This window comes from Sus scrofa, chromosome 6 (genome assembly GCF_054392235.1).
Source record: "Sus scrofa isolate SSC_HxYL_T2T_F1_AM1 chromosome 6, Sscrofa_HxYL_maternal_Yorkshire_Landrace_v2.0, whole genome shotgun sequence".
Taxonomy (NCBI): domain Eukaryota; kingdom Metazoa; phylum Chordata; class Mammalia; order Artiodactyla; family Suidae; genus Sus; species Sus scrofa.
Window position 1 is genome coordinate 62,654,238 of NC_139388.1, and position 20,576 is coordinate 62,674,813.

General features: G+C 50.7%; 3 protein-coding genes and 1 long non-coding RNA gene across 33 annotated transcripts in view; 2 read left to right on the plus strand and 2 right to left on the minus strand.

Annotated features, from left to right (window-relative positions):
* The first annotated feature begins 171 nt into the window (after nucleotides 1–171).
* Nucleotides 172–8,713, plus strand: TSEN34 (tRNA splicing endonuclease subunit 34). 15 transcript variants are annotated; one of them, XM_021094864.2, is made up of 5 exons: nucleotides 172–411; nucleotides 1,232–1,478; nucleotides 1,726–1,978; nucleotides 2,095–2,352; nucleotides 8,191–8,713. In XM_021094864.2, the coding sequence occupies exons 2-5, from the start codon at nucleotides 1,236–1,238 to the stop codon at nucleotides 8,421–8,423; spliced, it is 987 nt and encodes a 328-aa protein (XP_020950523.1). In that variant the 5' UTR covers nucleotides 172–411; nucleotides 1,232–1,235; the 3' UTR covers nucleotides 8,424–8,713. The 15 variants fall into 15 exon arrangements, with proteins under 15 accessions (XP_020950523.1, XP_020950532.1, XP_020950528.1 ...); XM_021094873.2 differs by having other exon boundaries at nucleotides 8,236–8,713; XM_021094869.2 differs by having other exon boundaries at nucleotides 1,726–1,972.
* Nucleotides 8,714–9,442: 729 nt separating this feature from the next.
* Nucleotides 9,443–12,136, minus strand: LOC100521666 (uncharacterized). Its single transcript, XR_115980.6, has 2 exons — nucleotides 11,708–12,136; nucleotides 9,443–10,713 (listed from the first exon to the last, which is right to left on the minus strand). It is a non-coding gene; the product is annotated as an uncharacterized LOC100521666 (long non-coding RNA).
* A 95-nt stretch (nucleotides 12,137–12,231) lies between these two features.
* RPS9 (ribosomal protein S9) lies at nucleotides 12,232–18,522 on the plus strand. 6 transcript variants are annotated; one of them, XR_014804917.1, is made up of 6 exons: nucleotides 12,232–12,288; nucleotides 12,513–12,634; nucleotides 12,835–12,957; nucleotides 16,867–17,053; nucleotides 17,139–17,311; nucleotides 18,279–18,522. XR_014804917.1 is itself a non-coding variant. In NM_001444743.1 (5 exon segments), coding segments are annotated over 4 exon segments (585 nt in total). In that variant the 5' UTR covers nucleotides 12,232–12,257; nucleotides 12,513–12,537; the 3' UTR covers nucleotides 18,457–18,522.
* The window catches only part of LOC100622710 (leukocyte immunoglobulin-like receptor subfamily B member 3), a 108,640-nt gene continuing 106,035 nt past the window's right edge, over nucleotides 17,972–20,576 (minus strand). For 4 of the 11 annotated variants that reach the window (XM_084962008.1, XM_084962015.1, XM_084962012.1 and 1 more), the window contains 4 exons: nucleotides 20,484–20,526; nucleotides 20,361–20,398; nucleotides 20,113–20,165; nucleotides 17,972–19,486 (listed from right to left, as the gene is read on the minus strand). In XM_084962008.1, coding sequence (XP_084818134.1) covers nucleotides 19,307–19,486; nucleotides 20,113–20,165; nucleotides 20,361–20,398; nucleotides 20,484–20,526 — 314 coding nt within the window. In that variant the 3' untranslated portion in view covers nucleotides 17,972–19,306. The remainder of the gene's footprint in view (nucleotides 19,487–20,112; nucleotides 20,166–20,360; nucleotides 20,399–20,483; nucleotides 20,527–20,576) is intronic. The other 7 variants (XM_084962016.1, XM_084962010.1, XM_084962014.1 and 4 more) reach the window with 3 other exon arrangements.

Below are 20,576 nucleotides of genomic sequence, written 5' to 3' on the forward strand. Positions count from 1 at the left end.
TAGGCAAAGTCTCCTGTGTAGGAGGGAGGCCGAGCCACGGACTTGGCCAACAGGAAAGAGGCAGGGCTCAGAAGAACTCTGAGGGGGTGGAGCAAACAGCGCCCCTCGGTCTAAAGGGGGCGGGGCCTCGGGCAAAGGGGGCGGGGCCAGCGCACGGAGCCTCCCATTTCTAAGTCGCGGAACAGAATCGGTGGAGGGAGGTGGGCTTCGAGGGGCTGGCCGGAGGTGAGGCTCCGCTTTAGGGCAAGACGGGGCTACGGCCCTGTGGGGCGGGTCCCAGACTTCCCGCTCCGCTGAGGTGGCGGCGTGACGAAATCGACGCAGGGGGTCGACATGGGGGGTGGAGGAAGCAGCGCGTGGCGCGCGACGTAGGGGGTGGCACCGCCGGGACAGCGAGCTGGTGTTTACGAGGTGACTAGCTGGTTTTATCAGAGGACGGGGCCACATTCTGAAGGGAGCGCTCGCCAGTGGGGTGAGCCCGCCCGAGCGGAGAACGAACAGCATGTGCTCAGGGGACTGGGCCGCCGGCTGTGGGGTTCGATCGCGCGGCGGGAACTCCCTAAACTAGGGGAGCGCTGGCGGCCAGAGGGGGCCGGGCCTCAGGCTGTGGGATTGACGGGAGCCGAAGACACTCGAACGCAGTACCCCTTGGGTTCGGAGGGGCGGGGCTGCAGGTTCGGCTGAGCCGAGGACGGCCGAACACTCGGGCAGGGGCGGGGCTTCGTATTTGGAGAGCGCGACTCAGCGGGAAGAACCCGAGGCCGAACCTCGGGAGTTGGTTCGGAAAGAGGAGGGGCCAGGTCCCGAGCCACCGGAGGAGGGCGGGGCTTTGGCCTCCGAGGTCCCGGCACCTGACGGGAACACCCGAAGGGCGCTGCCGAGATGAACCTTTCGAAGAGGGCGTGGTCTGCGCTAGGGCAGGTTTTCCGTCGAGGCGCGGAGGCCGGGACAGCAGTACTAGCCCAGACCCGAGGGCTGACCGCTGGGTCCCTCGGACCCGGCGGCTCGGTCACGCCCGGGGCCTGGCGGGCTCGCCCGGGGTGGAGCCTGGTGCCCAGGGGGCGGGGCCCGCTCCGCAGGTGGCGAACGCGGCCCGAGCGAGGCTCCACCCCCTGAAACTCGAGGGAGGGGCTTTGTCCAGACCCACCACCCCCTCCCCGGGAGGTGGGAGCGCTGGGTGTCGAGAGCTTGCAGCTCTTGGCGTGACTACTGTGCCCCTGGCCTCCCGCAGGAGGATGCTGGTGGTGGAGGTGGCGAATGGCCGCTCCCTGGTGTGGGGGGCCGAGGCCGTGCAGGCGCTACGCGAACGCCTAGGAGTAGGGGGCCGCACGGTGGGCGCCCTGCCCCGCGGGCCCCGCCAAAACTCGCGCCTGGGCCTCCCGCTGCTGCTGATGCCTGAAGAGGCGCGGCTCCTGGCTGAGATCGGCGCAGTGACCCTGGTCAGCGCCCCGCGCCCGGATCCCCGCCAACACAGCCTGGTAAGGAGGCAGGCTGGGAGCGCGAACTCCCTGGGACCTGAGGAAGAAGCGGCTGGAGACTCGGACCACGAGTCCTTGAGCTGGGAGGGGTCTGGGAGTCCTGGATTCTGGAATACCGTGAGCCTATGACACCAGGTTCCCCGGGTTCCTGCCCTGAGGTTGACAGGGGCCAGGGAGTCAGGATTCCTAGCTACCAAAGGGAGAGCCTGCCTGGATCCCTGAGTTTATAGCTAAGTTTACTTCTCAGGCTTTGGCATCCTTCAAGCGCCAGCAAGAGCAGGGCTTCCAGGAGCAAAGTGCTCTGGCAGCTGAGGCCCGTGAGACTCGTCGTCAGGAGCTCCTAGAGAAGATTGCAGAGGGCCAGGCTGCGAAGAAGCAGAAGCTGGAACAGGAATCAGGGACCAGTGGAGGCCAGGATGCCCCTGGGCACCCAGCTGCTGAAGAGAATGAGGAGGCCAGTGCTAGCCAGACTGCTGGAGAACAGGAGGAAGCAGGTGAAGGTGGGAGTTGGCGTCCAGGGACCAGGGGGAGGAGGGAATTGGGGTTAGAGTCTGGGGCTGGGTCTCCCAGGGGCTCTTGGATTCACTGAACTCTCTTGGATTCACCCCCCCACCAGGCTCTTCCTCTCCCCAGCCGGGGCCTTCAAATGAGGTCACCCCTTTGCCCAGGTCTGCCCTGCTCGTCCAGCTGGCCACTGCTAGACCTCGGCCCATCAAGGCTAGGCCCCTGGACTGGCGTGTCCAGTCCAAAGACTGGCCCCATGCTGGCCGTCCTGCCCACGAGCTTCGCTACAGCATCTACAGAGACCTGTGGGAGCGGGGCTTCTTCCTCAGTGCTGCTGGCAAGTTTGGGGGAGACTTCCTGGTGTATCCTGGTGAGTTTGTGTTGGGCCCTCTGGTTGCTACTCTGTTCTTCACGAATCCCACTATGTTCTGCATTTTCCCTTTATTTGGTCTTATTTTCTCAGCGTCTGAAACTAGGGAAGGACAGGAAACACTTGGGAACCCAAGCTCATTCGGCGGGCGGTTTAGTACATGAGCAAAGGTGGGGGGACAAAGAATGGCTTGGAGAAATCATGGGTAGTAAGAAGTAAACCATATTTTATACTGTCAAACAGTTATACGCGCTATTTAAGTAGCCTTAAAAATTGTGGCTCTTAAAAAAAAAAATGTGGCTCTTGGAGTTCTTTTGTGGTGCAACAGATTAAGGATCCAGCAGTGTCACTCGCATTCTGCATGCTGAGGGTGTGGCCAAAAAAACCCCATGGCTTGGAGTTCCCGTTGTGGCGCAGTGGTTAAGGAATCCAATGAGGAACCATGAGGTTGCAGGTTCGGTCCCTGCCCTTGCTCAGTGGGTTAACGATCCGGCGTTGCCGTGAGCTGTGGTGTAGGTTGCAGACGCAGCTCAGATCCTACGTTGCTGTGGCTGTGGCGTAGGCTGGTGGCTACGGCTCCAATTAGACCCCTAGCCTGGGAACCTCCATATGCCGCGGGAGTGGCCCGAGAAATAGCAAAAAGACAAAAAAAAAAAAAAAAAGCCCCGTGGCTCTAGTAAGTCAACTATACTTCAATCAAATTTTTTTTTGTCGTTGTTCTTTTGTCTTTTTGAGGGCCGCACCCACGGCACATGGAGGGTCCCAGGCTAGGGGTCTAATGGGAGTTGTAGCCGCCGGCCTACACCAGAGCCACAGCAACGCAGGATCTGAGCCAAGTCTGCTACCTACACCACAGCTTGTGGCAACATTGGATCCTTAACCCACTGAGCGATGCCAGGGATCGAACCTGCAACCTCATGGTTCCTAGTCAGATTCATTTCTGCTGTGCCACGAAGGGAACTCCTACTTCAATAAAATTTTTGAGATTCAAAAAAAAAAAAAAAAAAGGAGTTCCCAATGAAGTGCAATGGAATAGGAGGTGTCTCTGCAACACCAGAATGCAGGTTTGATCCCCAGCCCAGCACAGTGGATTAAAGAACCTGTGGTGTAGATTGCAACTGTGCCTCAGATGTGATCCCTAGCCTGGGAAGTCCGTATGCTGCAGGACTGCCAAAAAAAGAAAAAATAAATAAATAAATAAATTTTTTGGGAGTTCCCGTCGTGGCGCAGTGGTTAACGAATCCGACTAGGAACCATGAGGTTGCGGGTTCGGTCCCTGCCCTTGCTCAGTGGGTTAAGGATCCGGCGTTGCCGTGAGCTGTGGTGTAGGTTGCAGACGCGGCTTGGATCCCGCGTTGCTGTGGCTCTGGCGTAGGCCGGGGACTACAGCTCCGATTCGACCCCTAGCCTGGGAACCTCCATATGCCGCGGGAGCGGCCCAAAGAAATAGCAAAAAGACAAAAAAAAAAAAAAAAAAAAAAAAATTTTTTTTGAAAGAAAAAATATTGAGGCTCTAGTGAAAGAATATGAGAAAAACTTAAAGTGGAGTACTAAGTAGCTTGAGAGACTCCCATCAAGCAAATGGAAGACCACATGCGAGGTTTTACTGGAGCCCAGTGACAGTAATTAAGAGTTCTGGGAGGGAATTTGCATCAGGAATAGGTAAAGGAGACTTTTGATGAGTCAGTTAATGGTTAAATAGTAAGACTGCCTTGATTGTGTAACTAAAAGGTTAAAAAAAAAAAAAGTACAGGAGTTCCCCGGTGGCACAGCAGGTTAAGGATCCAGCATTGTCACTGCTGTGGCTCAGATTCCATCCCTGGCCCAGGAACTTCCAAATGCTGTAGGCACGGCTGAAAAAAAGAAAAAAGTACAGAATAATCACCCTTTTTGTTCCCCCTAAGAGCACAGAAACGGAACTGCCTGATAAATAATCAGATCTTAGCCATTCATTGGAGACTATCCATTAATTTTTCTGCAGGTGAGCTGAGAGCCTTGGTCTCTGCTCAGACTAAAATTTAACTGACTGACTTAGGAGGTGACAACATTCTACCCCACCGCATTCTCCATAGATAACCATGGTTTAATTACTTTGCTACTGGGTTGTCTTTTGTGTGTGTCTCTGACTCTTGCATGTAAAAATGATTATTTTGGTTTTCAAAGGGAATATTCAACTTCCTAAACATACAGATGCTAATATCTAGTTCTTTTCTAAACTTTCACCTTAATTTACAAAACTGAAGTTTTTCCAACCTAGCAGATTGTAAGGGAACCATTCATTCATATTTGATCCCATGTACAAGAGGAGTTAAGTAATTTCAAACATTCTAAGTTGCATTTAAAAATTTAATGTAGGGGAGTTCCCCTTGTGGCTCAGCAGAAACGAATCCAGTTAGTATCCATGAGGATACCAGTTCAATCCCTGGCCCTGCTCAGTGCGTTAAGGATCTGGCGTTGCCGTGAGCTATGGTGAGGTTTGTAGACACAGCTTGGATCTCGTGTTGCTGTGGCTGTGGTGCAGGCCAGCACCTGTAACTCCAGTTCATCCCCTATCCTGGAAACTTCCATATGCCATGGGTGCAGCCCTAAAGAGACAAAATAATAATAATAATAATAATAAAAACAAAAAAATTTAATGTAGGAGTTGCCTTTGTGGTTCAGTGGAAACCAACCTGACTAGTATCTGTGAGGATTCAGGTCTGATCCCTTGTCTCACTCAATGGGTTAAGAATCTTGCTTCAGCTCCAACTCAACCCTTAGCTGGGAACTTCCATATGCCATAGGTGTGGCCCAAAAAAACAGAACAAAACAAAACAAATTAATGTATTTTCCCCTTTTTTTTTTGGCTGAGCCTGTGGCATGTGGAAGTTCCTGGTCCTGGGCCAGCAGTCCGAGCTGCTGCAGTGACAATGCCGGATCCTTAACCTGCTGTGCCTCAAAGGAACTCCTATTTTCCTTTCTAAGTTCTGCAATTTTCTGGTTATGGATCTTGCTAATATTAAATCAATAAGTTATAAGTGAGGTGATCTTAAAATTTATATTGTTGGAGTTCCCACAGTGGCGCCAAGGTATCGGCAGCGTCTTAGGAGAGCTGGGATGCAGGTTCAATTCTGGTCCCAACAGAGTAGGTTAAGGATCCAGCCTTGCCACAGCTGCAGCTTGGGTGGCAACTATGGTTTGAATCTTATCCCTGGCCCGAGTCCCTGGCCCGAGAACTCCATATGTCTCGGGGTGGCCAAAAAATAAAAAAATAAAATAAAGTTTATATTCTTACACTGTTAATAGACTTACTAAATCTTCAGATTAAGGCAAATTTAAATCACTCAGTTGCACATTAGAAACAAACACAAGGCTGACCTGTTGGTTCTAATCGGTCAACATTTCAAAACAAGAAATACTCAGTGTCTCATGGGAGTTCCCGTCGGTTAACGAATCCGACTAGGAACCATGAGGTTGCGGGTTCAATCCCTGGCCTTGCTCAGTGGGTTAAGGATCCGGTGTTGCCGTGAGCTGTGGTGTAAGTTACAGACGCAGCTCGGATCCTGCGCTGCTGTGTCTCTGGCGTAGGCTGGTAGCTGCAGCTCCGATTGGACCCCTAGCCTGGGAACCTCCATATGCCGTGGGAGCGGCCCTAGAAAAGGCAAAAGGACAAAAAAAAAAAAAAAAAAAAGAAAGAAATACTCAATGTATCAGATAGACACAGAATCTCTGTCCCCTGAAGATGAATATTCAGGGACTGAGTCTCTTAAATATATGTTTCTAACTCTAATTATAAATTTTCCTGAGGTTAAAAGATGCTAAGTTTCTTTTTTTTTCTTTTTTCTTTTTTTTGTCTTTTTGTCTTTGTAGGGCCATACCTGCAGCCTGTGGAAGTTCCCAGGCCAGGGACTGAACCTGCACCACAGAGGTGACAGTGTTAGATCTTTAACCCACTGATCCACAGGGAGCCCCTGTTTTGTTTTTTAGATGTCACACATAAATGAAATCATACAGTATTTGTCTTTCTAACTTATTTCACTTAAGATAATACTCTGTATTATGCTACTAGAGGTTCATAACAAGATTTGTCTTTTTTTTTTTTTTAGTGAGAATTGCAATGATTTTTTTTAATTTCTATTTTTTTAATTATATTTTATTTATTTATTTTGCTTTTTAGGGCCGCACACGTGGCATATGGAGGTTCTCAGGCTAGGGGTCCAATCGGAACTACAGCTACTGGCCTACACCACAGCCATAGTGCCACGATGGGAACTTCAAGATTTTATTCTTTTTTATGGCCAAGCAATATTGTGTGTGTGTGTGCCACATCTTCATTCATCTATTGATCTATTGATGGGCATTTAGGTTGCTTCCACATCTTGGCTATTGTAAATAATGCTTTGGTGAATACAGGGGTGTATTTATCTTTTCAAATTAGTGTTTTCATTTTCTTCAGATAAATACCCAGGAGTAGAATTGCTGGAAGCCTTACTCTTTCTCCTTTTTTTTCGGTCTTTTTGCCTTTTCTAGGGCTGCTCCCGTGGCATATGGAGGTTCCCAGGCTAGGGGTCCCATCGGCGCTGTAGCTGCCGGGCTACGCCAGAGCCACAGCAAGGCCAGGGATCGAACCTGCAACCTCATGGTTCCTAGTCAGACTCATTAACCACTGCACCATGACGGGAACTCTTGGAAGCCTTACTCTTTTAGGTTTATATTACAGGTTACTTAATCTTCCTGAGAGTTCCCTACTCAGGGCCTGATTCTCCTTGATCAGGTTCACCTAGTCTTGGGGCCAACTACAGCCCCAGGTCAGATCCAGCCCACTGGCTGTTTTTTTAAATAAAGTTTTATTGGAACACAGCCTTGTCCATTTGTTTACATGTGGTCTGTGGCTGCTGTTGTGCTACGCTGAGAGAGTTGAGTATTTGTGACATGGCCCCCCCAAATTGAAAGTGTTTACTCTCTGGCCCTTTTCAGAAAAATTTCGTGGACTTCCTTATTCCATCTATTTATTATGCCATCCTGTTGTAAATTGTTTTGGGGAGTTCACCAGGGTTTCAGCAGGTCAAGGATCCAGCAATGTCACTGCTGTGGCTTGGGTCGCTCCTGTGGCGTGGGTTCATCCCTGGCCTGGGAACTCCCATGTGCTGTGGGTGCAGCCAAAAAAGAAAATTTGTTTTCTTCTTTTAGTCTGTTAGAGTTCCTTCTTACTGGATATTTATGTGATACCCTTTATGAGTTCCTCGTGGCTTTGACTGACTTTGTGGTCCTGGATTTTAGATCATGACAATGATATGTTCAGTTATTTGTTTGTTTTTTTTTTTTTTTTAGGTAAGATTATGCTATACATATGTGATGATTTGCTCCCACCCCCAGGGGTATCTTTTATTTTTCTTTTCTTTCTTTTTAGGGCCGCACCTGCAGCATATGGAGATTCCCAGGCTAGGGGTCGAATCAGAGCTACAGCTGCCAGCCTACACCACAGCCACGGCAACACCAGATCCGAGCCACGTCTGTGACCTACACCCCAACTCACAGCAATGCCGGATCCTTAACCCACTGAGCAAGGCCAGAAATCGAACCCACAACCTCATGGTTTCTAGTTGGGTTCATTTCTACTGCGCCACGACGGGAACTCTGGGAACCACGTTTTTGACCTACACTGCAGCTTGTAGCAACGCCAGATCCTTAACGCACTGAGTGAGGCCAGGGATCAAACCGACATCCTCACGGACCCTATGTTGGGTTCTTAACCCGATGAGCTACAGCAGGAACTCGAAGGGGTATCTTTTAAAATATAGGCAGTGATGGCTGGAACCATCCCCAGCTCCTATGTAAGGATGTCCCCGTCCCTTCCAGCTCTCTGCCATTGGAAACTGCTACCTGCCTCTCTCCTTCACCCAGGCGACCCGCTCCGTTTCCACGCCCACTACATCGCTCAGTGCTGGGCTCCCGGGGACCCCATCCCCCTCCAGGACCTCGTTTCTGCCGGCCGCCTCGGCACCAGCGTCAGAAAGACGCTGCTCCTTTGCTCTCCGCAGCCCGATGGTAAGGTAGTCTACACATCCCTGCAGTGGTCCAGCCTGCAGTGAACTCCAGAGACCTATGGGCACGCGGCCGTGTCCCTGGCAAGAGCCTTTCTGGATGGTGCCTGGCTCATCTCCACATGGGAGGCTAGACCACCCTCCTGCCTCTCTTGGTGGTTAGCGTTTGAGTCCAGATGTATCAACACTATAGCCTTTGGATGTCCCTCCCTGTTTCAAAGCACTTAGCGGCTGTGTTGTTTTTGTTGTTAGCGATTTCCAAATGTGACCTTCTTGAGTCATCTGTTTTCTATGGGGCTTAGGTCCCAAGAGGTCTCAATAAACTTGTTGGATAAAAATGGAGGTTGTGTGGTTTGAATCCTTACGACAGTCCTGGATGTTTGCATCTGTTTGTACAGATAAGGAAAAGGCCTGGAGGAGGGGAGATGTCTTGCCCCATATCACACATGGAGTAGGAAGCAGGGCTGGGATTTATTGATTGATTTATATTTCTTTTTAGGGCCCCACTTGCAGCGTATAGAAATTCCTAGGCTCGAGGTTGAATTGGAGCTGTAGCTGCCGGCCTACACCACAGCCCCAGCGATGCCAGATCCAAGCCGCCTCTGTGACCTACACCACAGCTCACAGCAATGCTGGATCCTTTACCCACTGAGTGAGGCCAGGGATTGATCCTGCATCCCCAAGGATACTAATCGGGTTCTTAACCCACTGAGCCACAACAGGAACTCCAGGGTGGGGATTTAAAACCTGGCCTTTGAGACTCCGAAGAACTCCGAAGAACTTAGCCCACTGCACTAACCTTCCTTTTGAAAAAGACGTACAAGGTATCATATTTGGCCGTGGCATGTAGTGGCTTGATGTGGGATCTCAGTTGCCTTGAACCCAAGGCACACTGGTGAAAGTGCCAAGGTCCTAACCACTCGGCCACCAGGGAACTCCCCTGTGAGCGAGACCTTTCAGATGCAAACAAAGGCATAAATGAAAATAGCGCCTGAAGAAAAGAGGAAAGCGAGTGTTGGGAGTTTTAGGAAAGGAGTTTGGAGTAGGGCGGGGAATATCGGGTGTTCTTTTCCTTGGTCTGAGTGGTGTTTATTCAGTTGTTTACAGAATTACTTTTTTTAGAGCTTCCTTTCCGCTGAGCCACCATGGGACCTCCAATTGCTGAATTTCAACCCAGGCATCTGGATAGAGCAGGGTGACATGATAAGGGAATGGCTTGAGTGGCACTGCTGCTCTGAGGAGGTAATAACTGAGCACTGAGTCTACAGGACAGATGAGTCTCGGATCCTGTGTTGCTGTGCCTGTGGCACCAGCCGGCAGTTGCAGCTTCCGTTCGACCCCTATCCTGGAACTTCCATATGCAGCAAGTGCAGCCCTAAAAAGAAAAAAGAAAGAAAAAGATCACAGGGCTGATCCCTGGCCTGGGAACCTCCATGTGCTATGGGCATGGACAAGATGAAAAAAAAAAAAAAAGTAGGATTGAGAATAATATTTAGTACTCCTTAATTGGATATTGGTAATAGTGTTATTCTGATGGAGGGAACTTCTCTGAGAGTTCTCCTTAAATAAGTATTGATAAGCAAATTAACATCGGTTAATTTCTTAGAATAGTGCCTGATACAGAATGACATGTTACTATTTTTAGTGATAGAAATGGGTCACATAGAAAACAAACACATAGAGTGTGTAGCCCAAAGTCTAGCACTTTTTTTTTTGGCTGTACCCATGGCATGTGGAAGTTCCTGGGCCAGGGATTGAAACTGCGCCACGTTAGTGACCCAAGCTGCAGCAGTGATGACTCTGGATCCGTAACCCACTAAGCCAGCAGGGAACTCCCAAAGCCTAGCACCTGTAAAGTGCTCATTAAACATTATCTAACAATGCTAAAGTCGTTGGTGTGAATGGAATTATTCCAGAGAGAAAGGAGTAGAGGAAATATTCCTAGGGGTTGTCTGAGAGGAAGAAATTGACAACGGAGATCAAGAAACGGTGGCTAAGTTCCTCCAGGTGATGAAAGGCACATACAGGGAGCAGAATATATAGTGAGAACGTTCACAACATTTTCTGTGTTCTGGAAACCCAAAAGAAACATCGGGATATAAACTGCTGCCTTTGAAAAAGAGACACGAGGCGTTCCCGACATGGCACCGTGGAAATGAGTCCAACTGGGAACCATGAGGTTGCAGGTTCGATCCCTGGCCTCACTCAGTGGGTTAGGGATCCAGCGTTGTCGTGAGCTGTGGTGTAGGTCGCAGGCGATGCTTGGATCCTGAGTTTTTGTGGCTCTGTCGTAGGCGGCAGCTACAGCTCTGATTAGACCCCTAGCCTGGGTGCGGCCCTGGAAAAAGACCAAAAAAAAGACAAAAAAAAAAAAAATTAAATGATGGTCACAACATCTAAACAAAACAAACAAAAAATAAAGTACCATCTTCCCTCAGTCATTATCAGTCATTTACTTTCTTCACAGCACCACTCTGAAATGACCTACTGTATTTTTTCCCCTGTTCCCCTAAGACTCAAAGCTTCATAAGGGTTATTTTATTGGTGGCTATGCGCCATCATGTGAAACAGTTCCTTACACTGCTTAATCAGTATCTGTTACAGAAATGAATTAATGAGGCCCATGCTGAGGGAGGCATGTAGCCAGAGACACTAGCTGCTAAATATTCCAGGTATGGCCCAATTTCTACCAAGATCGTTTCCCCCATTGTCCCTAAAAAGCAAAGAGGGCAAAAGCGGAATCCTATCAGGATGTAAGAGTGTATCCTTTGCCTATCAGAACTGCGTATCCCTAGGCAACTGCGACTTCTCTGAATCCTCAATTTCTTTTTCTTTTGCTTCTTTTTTAAGGGTTGCACCTTGCAGCATATGGAAGTTCCCAAGCTAGGGGCCCAGTCGGAGCTGCAGCTGCTGGCTACGCCACAGCCACAGCAATGGAGGATTCAAGCCGCGTCTGCGACCTACACCACAGCTCACTACAACTCAGGATCCTTAACTCACTGAGCGAGGCCAGGGATTGAACCCGCATCCTCATGGATACTAGTTGGGTTCATTTCACCTGAGCCACAACAGGAACTCCCTGAATCCTCAATTTCTGCCTTCAATCCTCAGACAGGTTTGTAGCCAGAGTTCAAAAGGGCAGGCTGGTTTCTGGCTATGCTTCGGGTTGACAGTATTCAGATACGAAGTGATTTTTTTTTTTTTTTTTTTTTTTCTTTTTACCGGCGCACTAGCGGCGTGTGTAAGTTCCCAGGCTAAAGGTCCCATCAGAACAGCGGGTGCCGGCCTACCCCTCAGCCAGACTGAGTCCTCCAGCCGCATCTGCCACCTACCCGGGGGCTTGCGGCAACGCGCGATTCTTAACCCCCTGATCGAGGCCCGGGGTGGAACCCGCATCCTCACGAAGCATAGTCGGGTTCTTAACCCGCTGAGCCACGATGGGAACTCTGACAAGACTGTTTTCATCATTCATGGATGTGAGAGCGTTTCTTGGCAGGAGCTTTTGCTTCGCGCAGCTCTCTGTGGATCTTTTCACAGAGTTAGAGCCGGCTGTAGTTTAATGGTGGTGGCGGTAACGTCTCCAACTTTATACGGCGACTCGTTGGCTAGCTGACAGGATTTAAATCACCCCCCCAGGGGCGGAGAGGAGCTTTCATTTCTCAAGGGACGGTACTCCCACCTCCCGTCGGAGACAAGGTCCTCCCAGTTCAGTGTGCCGGTCTGGCACAACCTTTCGTTTCGACTGCTTTTTTCCGCTCGCCAACGCCTTTTCTGATTGGTGCAGGCTTACGCTGTGCGCGCTGACGTCAGCAGACGGCAACGTTGCTATAAGACCGTGGCCGGCGGGCGCGTGCGCCTCTTTTTCCGTCCGGGAGTCTGTGGGTGAGGCGTGCTGGGGTGCTCTTTAGTCCAGGTGTGGGTTGTAAGGTTTCGTGGGCCATTCGAGTTTTAATGAGTACGCTAAAGAAGTTGGAGATGAAAAGAGGGTGGTTGGAAAGTAGTGGCGATGATGCTGCTTGTAAAAGCTTCAGGGGAGAGTCTCACGAGATCTTCCGTGGCCGCCATGAGATCTTAGCGTGGTTGTGGGACTGCGCAGGCGCTGCGCGGAGGCCTCACGAGCCACTCTTTCCCGCACAGGCGCAGACGGGCGAGCAGCGCCAGCATGCCGGTTGCTCGGAGTTGGGTTTGTCGCAAGACTTATGTGACCCCTCGGAGACCCTTCGAGAAGTCTCGCCTCGACCAAGAGCTGAAGCTGATCGGTTAGTACGTAAGGCAAGGTTTCTGCTTTTCGGGCCTGAGAAGGCTAACACGTGGGGGAGGCTACCCACTCGTTCATTATTTTCAAGTCCTGTGGTGTGTCCCCTTCCCCAGACGGACCAGTCTTGTGATCCTGTAAGCCACCAGGCTTAACGTTTTCACCAGTCCGTGGGACTGAGCCCATTTGCCCGTTTTTTTGCAGGCGAATATGGGCTCCGGAACAAACGTGAGGTCTGGAGGGTCAAATTTACTCTGGCCAAGATCCGCAAGGCTGCCCGGGAACTCCTGACGCTGGATGAGAAAGACCCGCGGCGTCTTTTTGAAGGTGTGTATGTGATCCCGCAGGGGTAGGATGAGGTGCAGAGCTCTGCTCTTCCTTGTAGGCTAGCTCAACGACCGGAGGTGTTATATGGAGCAATTGAGCCAGCCTTTAGTTGGAGTCCTGGGCTAGGAAGATGGGCTTGGATCCAAATTCAGGCCCTTAGGTGTGACTGGTTTATCCTTGCATTGAATTTCAGTTTTCTCTTAATTGGAACCTACAGTGCCAAGCAAGTGTGGGCACTTGGCTGTAGTGAAACAGTACTCTTCCGTATGTATCTTGTTCGCTGCTGGTGGGAATAGACAGTGGAGTATCTCAAATGTTGGATGCTTTAGCAGGAAGAATCTCATGTGCCTGCTTTAACACTGATCAAGGACATGTAGCCAAGGCCTGGACAGGAGAGGACCTGTGGATGTCACAGGGAAGAATTTGCAGGAGTTCCCGTTGTGGCTCAATGAAAACCAACCGCCCTAGTATCCAAGAAGATGTGAATTTGATCCCTGGCCTCGCTCAGTGGGTTAAGGATCTGGCATTGACGTGAGCTCTGGTGTAGGTCGCAGATGCGGCTTGGATCCTGCCTTGCTGCGGCTGGCAGAGTCGTGAATGTAGCCCGGATTCAACTCCTAGCCTGAGAATTTACATCCTTATGTCTCAGGTTCAGCCTTAAAAAGTAAAAAACAAAAAACTCCCAAAACATTTTAGGTAATGTTTTTGGAGGGGAAACATAGAGATCACATTGTAACTTGAAGGTAAAAATAAGTAAATTTTGGTAAAGTATATGGAACAAAATAAACTTTTTTTTTTGCCATTTCTTGGGCCGCTCCCTCGGCATATGGAGATTCCCATGCTAGGAGTCTAATTGAAACTACAGCTGCCGACCTACACCACAGCTACAGCAACGCCAGATCTGAGCTGCATCTGCAGCCTACACCACAGCTCATAGCAACGCTGGATCCCTAACCCACTGAGCAAGGCCAGGGATCGAACCAGCAGCCTCATGGTTCCTAGTCGGATTCGTTAACCACTGAGCCACGACAGGAACTCCTGAACTGTCTTTTAGATTCTGAAGGACTTAAATTTCTACCATGAGACAGGGTTAATGGAGTGCTTTCAAAAGCAGCAGTTGACATGATAATTCAAATTTTAGTAGTTTCTCTTACATTGTCAGCACAAGTAATCAGTAAATTGGGTTATTATGCCCTACTTTGTACGTTGTATTCTGGATGTGCAAGAGATAACACAGTACAGTTCCTGATCTTAACAGATGGGAGTCTGGCTGTAAATAGTTTTGTTGTATCTTGTTTGCTTTTTTGTAACAGCTTTTACTGAGATGAGATTTACTTAAAGTGTTTATTTTTAGTTATCGCTAAAATTGGCTACCTTATAGGTGTCATCCTGATAATGCTTTTGGCCTGAGCCTAGGAAATCTTGACTTCTCATGAGAAGAAGGAGGGGCTGGGAATCCAACTGGGCTTCCTTGGGCATCTGGGGTTGCTAGTCGGAATTTTCTCCTAATGTGCAAGGAAGGAAGTGTGTTTACACTCCTCACTGTTAAATGTGAGTGTTCATCGACATCAGAGGTTGAGGAAGGCTTGGAGTGTCTGTCTACACCTAGACCAGAGCCTCTGCAGTCACTTCTTAACCCCCTGTGCCACATTGGTAACTCCCCCATGGTTCTTTTTTAAGGATGTTGGTGGTTTAATAGTACATGGGAAACGTGTCTAAAAGATTTTGAATTATGGTGAAGTTTCCATTTTCAAACGGTAAAGACAGGGAGTTCCTGTTCTGGCTCAGTGGTACCGAGCCTGACTGGTAACCATGAGGACGCAGGTTCCATGCCTGGCCTAGATCAGAGGGTTAAAGATCTGGTGTTGCTTTGTCATAGGCCAGCAGCTGCAGCTGATTCTGCTCCAGCCTGCGAACTTCTTTATGCCTTGAGTATGGTCCTAAAAAGCAAAAAAAAAAAAAAAAAAAAAAAAAAAAAAAGTAAGTAGTAAGAACAAAAAGGCATTAAGTGTCCAGATTGTTAGATGATCCTGAACTCACTTGTTTACCACTGGATGTTCTATATTCCTTTTTTTTTTTTTTTTTTTTTTTTTGCTGCACCAGTGGCATATGGAAGTTCTCAGACCAGAGATCAAACCCTCATGGCTCTACGGAGATAGCACCAGATTCTGCACCACAGCGGGAACTCCTTGTATTACTTTTTGAATATCATGCCTTTTTAAAAATTGAGGTATAATTTATAACTGACTGAAAAAGTATATTAGTTTCATGTGCAACAGAATCATCTGGTATTTATTGTGAAAGGACTTCTACAGTAAATCCTACTAAACATGTAGCCAATACATAATTACAAACAAGACTTTCTTGTGATGAGAACTTTTAGGGTTTCTCATTTGCTTTTCCCTGATGAGTGATGTTGAGCAACTTGTCATGTGCCCGTGGGCCACCTGTATGTCTACTCAGGCTCCCATTTTTAAATTGAGCCTGCTTTTTGTGGGTGTTTTTTTTGTTTTGTTTCTTTCTTTTGCTGTTGTAGGAGTTCTGTGTATTTTAGGTTGTTAACTCTTCATTAGGTACATGATTTGCAAATTCATGTGTTCTGTAGGTTATCTCTTCATTTTGTTGATTTCCTTTGCTTTGCGAAGCTTTTTAGTTGTTGTACTCCTGCTTGTTCGTTTTTGCTTCTGTTGCCTTTGCTTTAGTGTCAAACCAAAAAAATTATCCCCTAGACTTAAGTCAAGGAGCTTATTGCTTGTTTCAGGTCTTACATTTAAGTCTATTCTGAGGAGGGGTCCTGTTTCACTATTTAATTGTTCTAGTTGATGAGCACAGACTATCTTTCCATTATTTGTGTCTTCAATTTCTTCGATCAGTGTATTCAAGTTTTCAGGCTTCTCACCTCTTTGGTCAGATTTATTTCTGGGATATTTTTATGCAGTTGGATATGGAAGAATATCCTTATGTCTGTTGTTACATTCAGCATTTATTCAGCGCATGTTATGATGTGGGGTTTGGGAAAGATAGTATGAATACATAGCAAAATCAGCCAGCTTTGCTCAAGCTTTGCCTGGGGGTGAGGGACACTGCTTTTACCCCAGTGTCACGGTGGGAGCAGTGATTCTTGTGGTGATGAGCACCCCAGTGATCGCTTGGGAGCCTGGGAGACAGGTTGCCTCTTTTCTTTGGTTTTTGTTTGTGGTATTTGGCATGCAACCATGGCATATGGAAGTTCCCTGGCCAGGTGTCAACCCCCCACCCCATTTGCACCCTGTGCCGCACCTGCAGCAGTGCTGCATCCTTAACCCACTCTGACACTCGGAACTTCCAAGGGCCTTGGGCTTTGGATGTCCATGGGCAGGTGGCAAGACCTCCTGACCCTGGAGTTGGGGAAAGGTAGACGCTGACACCTGCTGGGTTAGATGGGTGTAGTCAGGGTAACTCGTCTTAGGGGAGTGAGGATTTCCTCAGTTACAGTGGCTCATGCATTAGTTCACTGAACCTTGTATCAGAATTAGCCCTTCCATGGAGTTCCCGTCGTGGCGCAGTGGTTAACGAATCCGACTAGGAACCATGAGGTTGCGGGTTCGGTCCCTGCCCTTGCTCAGTGGGTTAACGATCTGGCGTTGTCATGAGCTGTTGTGTAGGTTGCAGATGCGGCTCGGATCCTGCGTTGCTGTTGCTGTGGCTTTGGCGTAGGCCGGTGGCTACGGCTCCAATTCGACCCCTAGCCTGGGAACCTCCATATGCCGCGGGAGCGGCCCAAGAAATAGCTAAAAAGCCAAAAAAAAAAAAAAAGAATTAGCCCTTCCTACCTTGTCCCACCTCCATGATGGTGGAGGGTTTGAACCTGAGGAGTCTGAGGTCAACCAGAAAGAAGGCTGGGTCAGTGCTTCCTTCCCCCCTTTTCAGGGAATGCTCTGCTGCGGCGACTCGTCCGCATCGGGGTGCTGGACGAGGGCAAAATGAAGCTGGATTACATCCTGGGCCTGAAGATCGAGGATTTCTTGGAGAGACGCCTGCAGACCCAGGTCTTCAAGCTGGGCTTGGCCAAGTCCATCCACCACGCCCGAGTGCTAATCCGCCAGCGCCATATCAGGTACCACCTCTGGCTCCAGGCCTCCCCGCCCCAGCCCCTCTGATGGTTGCCCTCGCTGAGCCTGCTGTCCCTGTCTCCTGTGCAGCCCTCGGAGGTGATGAAGCTGTGAGCTCACCTTGAGGGTGCAGATTGACCCCTACACACTGCTCATGGGGGAGCTGGGGGCAGCCTCACCCCCATGGCCCAGCGCAAGGGTCACTGCGGCTGGAGCCGTACACCTTGCGAAGGCTTATACCAGGCCTACAGGTAGCTGGACAGGTAACAGCTCTTGGTGTCACTGGTTGAGAGAAGTCATTAGGCCTCGCCTGGCCTGGGCGGGTTCTGCTGTCTGGTGGGCCCTTGTGAAGCCATTCTGGGCCCTGCTCACCACAGCTGATTGTGAGTTCACACAATTCAAGGTCTGTGCCCATGGTGGTGCTGGTGTGATGCAAAGGGCATTTCAGAGGGCAGGTGTCATCGGGGTACTCCAATCTACCATTTTTCTGTGAAATGGCACCCTTCACCAGGAGCTGTGTGGTATGTGGGCAGGATACACACGTAGTGATTTCTGCCTCAGCCTTTGATCAGTCCTGAGACCCAGGGCCTAGAGCCTCATTTTGTTGTTCTTTTTTTCCCCCTTATTAGAGCCGCATTCACAGCATGTGGAAGTTCCTGGGCTAGGGGTTGAATCAGCTGGGGGTCAGTCTGCACCCTCGTGGTGAGCTCACAGCCACAGCAATGCTGGATCCTTAACCCCCTGCGCAAGGCCGGGGATCGAACCTGCATCCTTGTGGATACTAGTTGGGTTTGTTAACTGCTGAGCCACAACGGGAGCTCCTACACTTCATCTCTTATCTGAAATGATTTCATAGAAGCTGTTCTCCTGGGGTGCTTGTATCAGGACAGTGAAACCACACCTGATACAGACAACTCAGCGTCTGGCATGGGTCAGAGTGTTTATTTGAAAAGCACACCTTGTGTTTGTGTGCTGCCACCTCACCTCCCTCACCCTCTGGTCTTAGGGATTCATCTGAGTTTCTCTCCCTTTGTTAAAATGTGAGCGTGAAGGCAGGCACTTTGTGATCTGGCGGCCCCAGAGCTCTCCAGAACACCCGGCCTGCCTTGGGAGCAGGACTTGCTGTTTATCGCTTCAGAGGCAGTGCAGCTGTAGCACCAGCCCTGCCCCTGCAGAGCCCGGGTGGAGCGCGCGGCCTCTTCCCGCCCCTCACCTGCTCCCCCTCCCCAGGGTCCGCAAGCAGGTGGTGAACATCCCGTCCTTCATTGTCCGCCTGGACTCCCAGAAGCACATCGACTTCTCCCTCCGCTCCCCGTATGGGGGTGGCCGCCCAGGCCGAGTCAAGAGGAAGAACGCCAAGAAGGGCCAGGGTGGGGCTGGCGCTGGCGATGACGAGGAGGAGGATTAAGCCCACGGCTCCGGGATGGTGGAGTGCTTTCCAGTCAGATAATAAAACACGGTCAACTCTGTGGAACTGATGTGTGTTGGTGTCTCCTTGCTCTGAACATGGGATCTTCCGTAATAGAGGTGCCAGCTGGGTCCCCAGCTGATTGCCAGGTTGCAGGAGGCGTAGAGGGGCCTGTTTAGCTTTGTTCAGATAGTGGGGCCCACCTGTTAGATGCTGGTCCTTGTCATCTTAGGGCTGGGCTGCTATGTCCTAACACATGTCTGCACCCCTGTTGTGGGGAAAGTCCTTTAAAATAGCCAGAAAGAAATGCAGCAAGTTTTGCTTGAGGGGTGGGGAGGAATCTGGGCAGAGACGGGGCAGGAGGGGAACCTTGTCTCCCTCACTTGCATTTGAAGTTTGAGAACATTAAGTGTCACTGGGAAGGCAGGCTTCCCTTTTCTCTGCTTTGTGAGGCCACCCTGCTGGTAAGGAAGGGGCTGGGTCTCTGGGAAAATGAGAAGCCCTTGGAGTTGAGCAACCTCTGGGTGGCTGCTGTGGCTTGCACACTTGGGGCTCTAGCATCCGTTCAGTGGCCAGCCTCATGGAGGGAGCCTAGGCAGGATCCTTTGCTTAAGTGGCTTGGAAGCCCGCAGCAGAATCCAAGTCCTTGCGGCTTTAGGCTGCGTGGTGGGCCCTCCCTTACCTCACCCCAAGGTGGTGATGGCAGTTCCGAGGGCCCTGGCGGTCAGCTGTGTTAGGTCCATGGGGTTCCTGGGTGGCCCACGTCAGGACTCCAGGCTGCCTGGATGGAGTTGGCTAGCTCAGCATTCGTGGGGCAGGCAGCTCCTGTGCTTCTTGGGGCCCCTGAGGTTCAGTCCCTGGGTTCTGGGTCCTTCGTGGGCTGGTGGATGGCGAGAGTAGCATACACGCTAGGCTCTGCTGGGGGCTCCCCTGCCTGGGAGGGAGGGGGCGCCATTGTCCCCTGACTGAGGGTCACGTGGTTCAGCTGGGCATAGGTCACATCCTGGGGGCCTTCTGACTCTGCTTCCTGCTGTGGGGGAGAGAGACATGGGCTTGGGGAGGGGAGGGGCCTGGGGGTCTGGGATGAAAGGATGTTCTCCCCGAAGTTCTTAGTCATCAGGGCTCGGCTAGAGGGGTGAGGGGTTCCCTTCTCTAGTCAGAGAGGAAGGCTGTGAGGTTGAAATCTCTGAGTTGGCTGCGGGGGGTGGGGGATGGGGTCTGGAGGTAGGAATGGGGCACCCACGAGAGCGTTAGGTGCATTCACCGGGGTGTGTACAGGAGCTGATCCTCACCCAAGCAGGGTTGAGGTACGTTGCTGGGGTTCACGCAAACGGAATGGACAGCTGAGGGCTGCACGAGGGTCCTGTCGGACCCTTGGTGGGTTTTAGGAGCTGCCCCCTTGGGCCTCTCTCCAGGTCCAGGACTTGGATTGAGCCTCTTGGTGCGGGGCACAGACTAGACCTGCCAGCTCACATTCAACGACGAAGTGGGAGGAGGCCAGCATAGGAGTCTGGTCGTGGGGTTGCAGCGGCGTAGAGAACAGCTTCCAGAGGGGAGAGGCTGCAACTGTTGAGTAGCCCGAGGGTGCAGTGTCCCCTGGATTTAGTGCCTGAACGAGGAGGTGTGGGAGCGCTGGTCAGGACCACAGGAACTCACCTGACTGTCGCGCGGGTTGCCGTCCTTCAGCCATGTGTGTTTCACAACAGCATCTAGTGGGGACAAAATGAGGGGGTCCCATCTCTTGCCAAGATTTCCTGAGACCTCACCCAGCAGAGGCCCAGAGAAGGGGAGTGATATGGCTGACGCCACACTGTATCCCACATTCCCGCTCTCACCCAGAAGCCCAGAACCATCTCCAGCCAATCCCCGTCTCTCCCCCCCGGGACAGCCTCTCCTCCCCTTACACAACTTCTCCTCCTGGACGTCAGCAGCTGGGCTGGAGCTGGGGGGAGGACAGAGGCGGAGTGTTAGGGGGCAGTGAGGGGGCTGCAGGCGGGTGGGGTGCGGGTCTTTGGGAGAGGTCTTACCTCTTCTGCTGGCCTCGGTCCTTGGCCACTGATGGTGCAGCTGCTGCGGGGAGTTAGAAATCAGTCTCCAACCCGCCCTAGAACCCTTTCAAA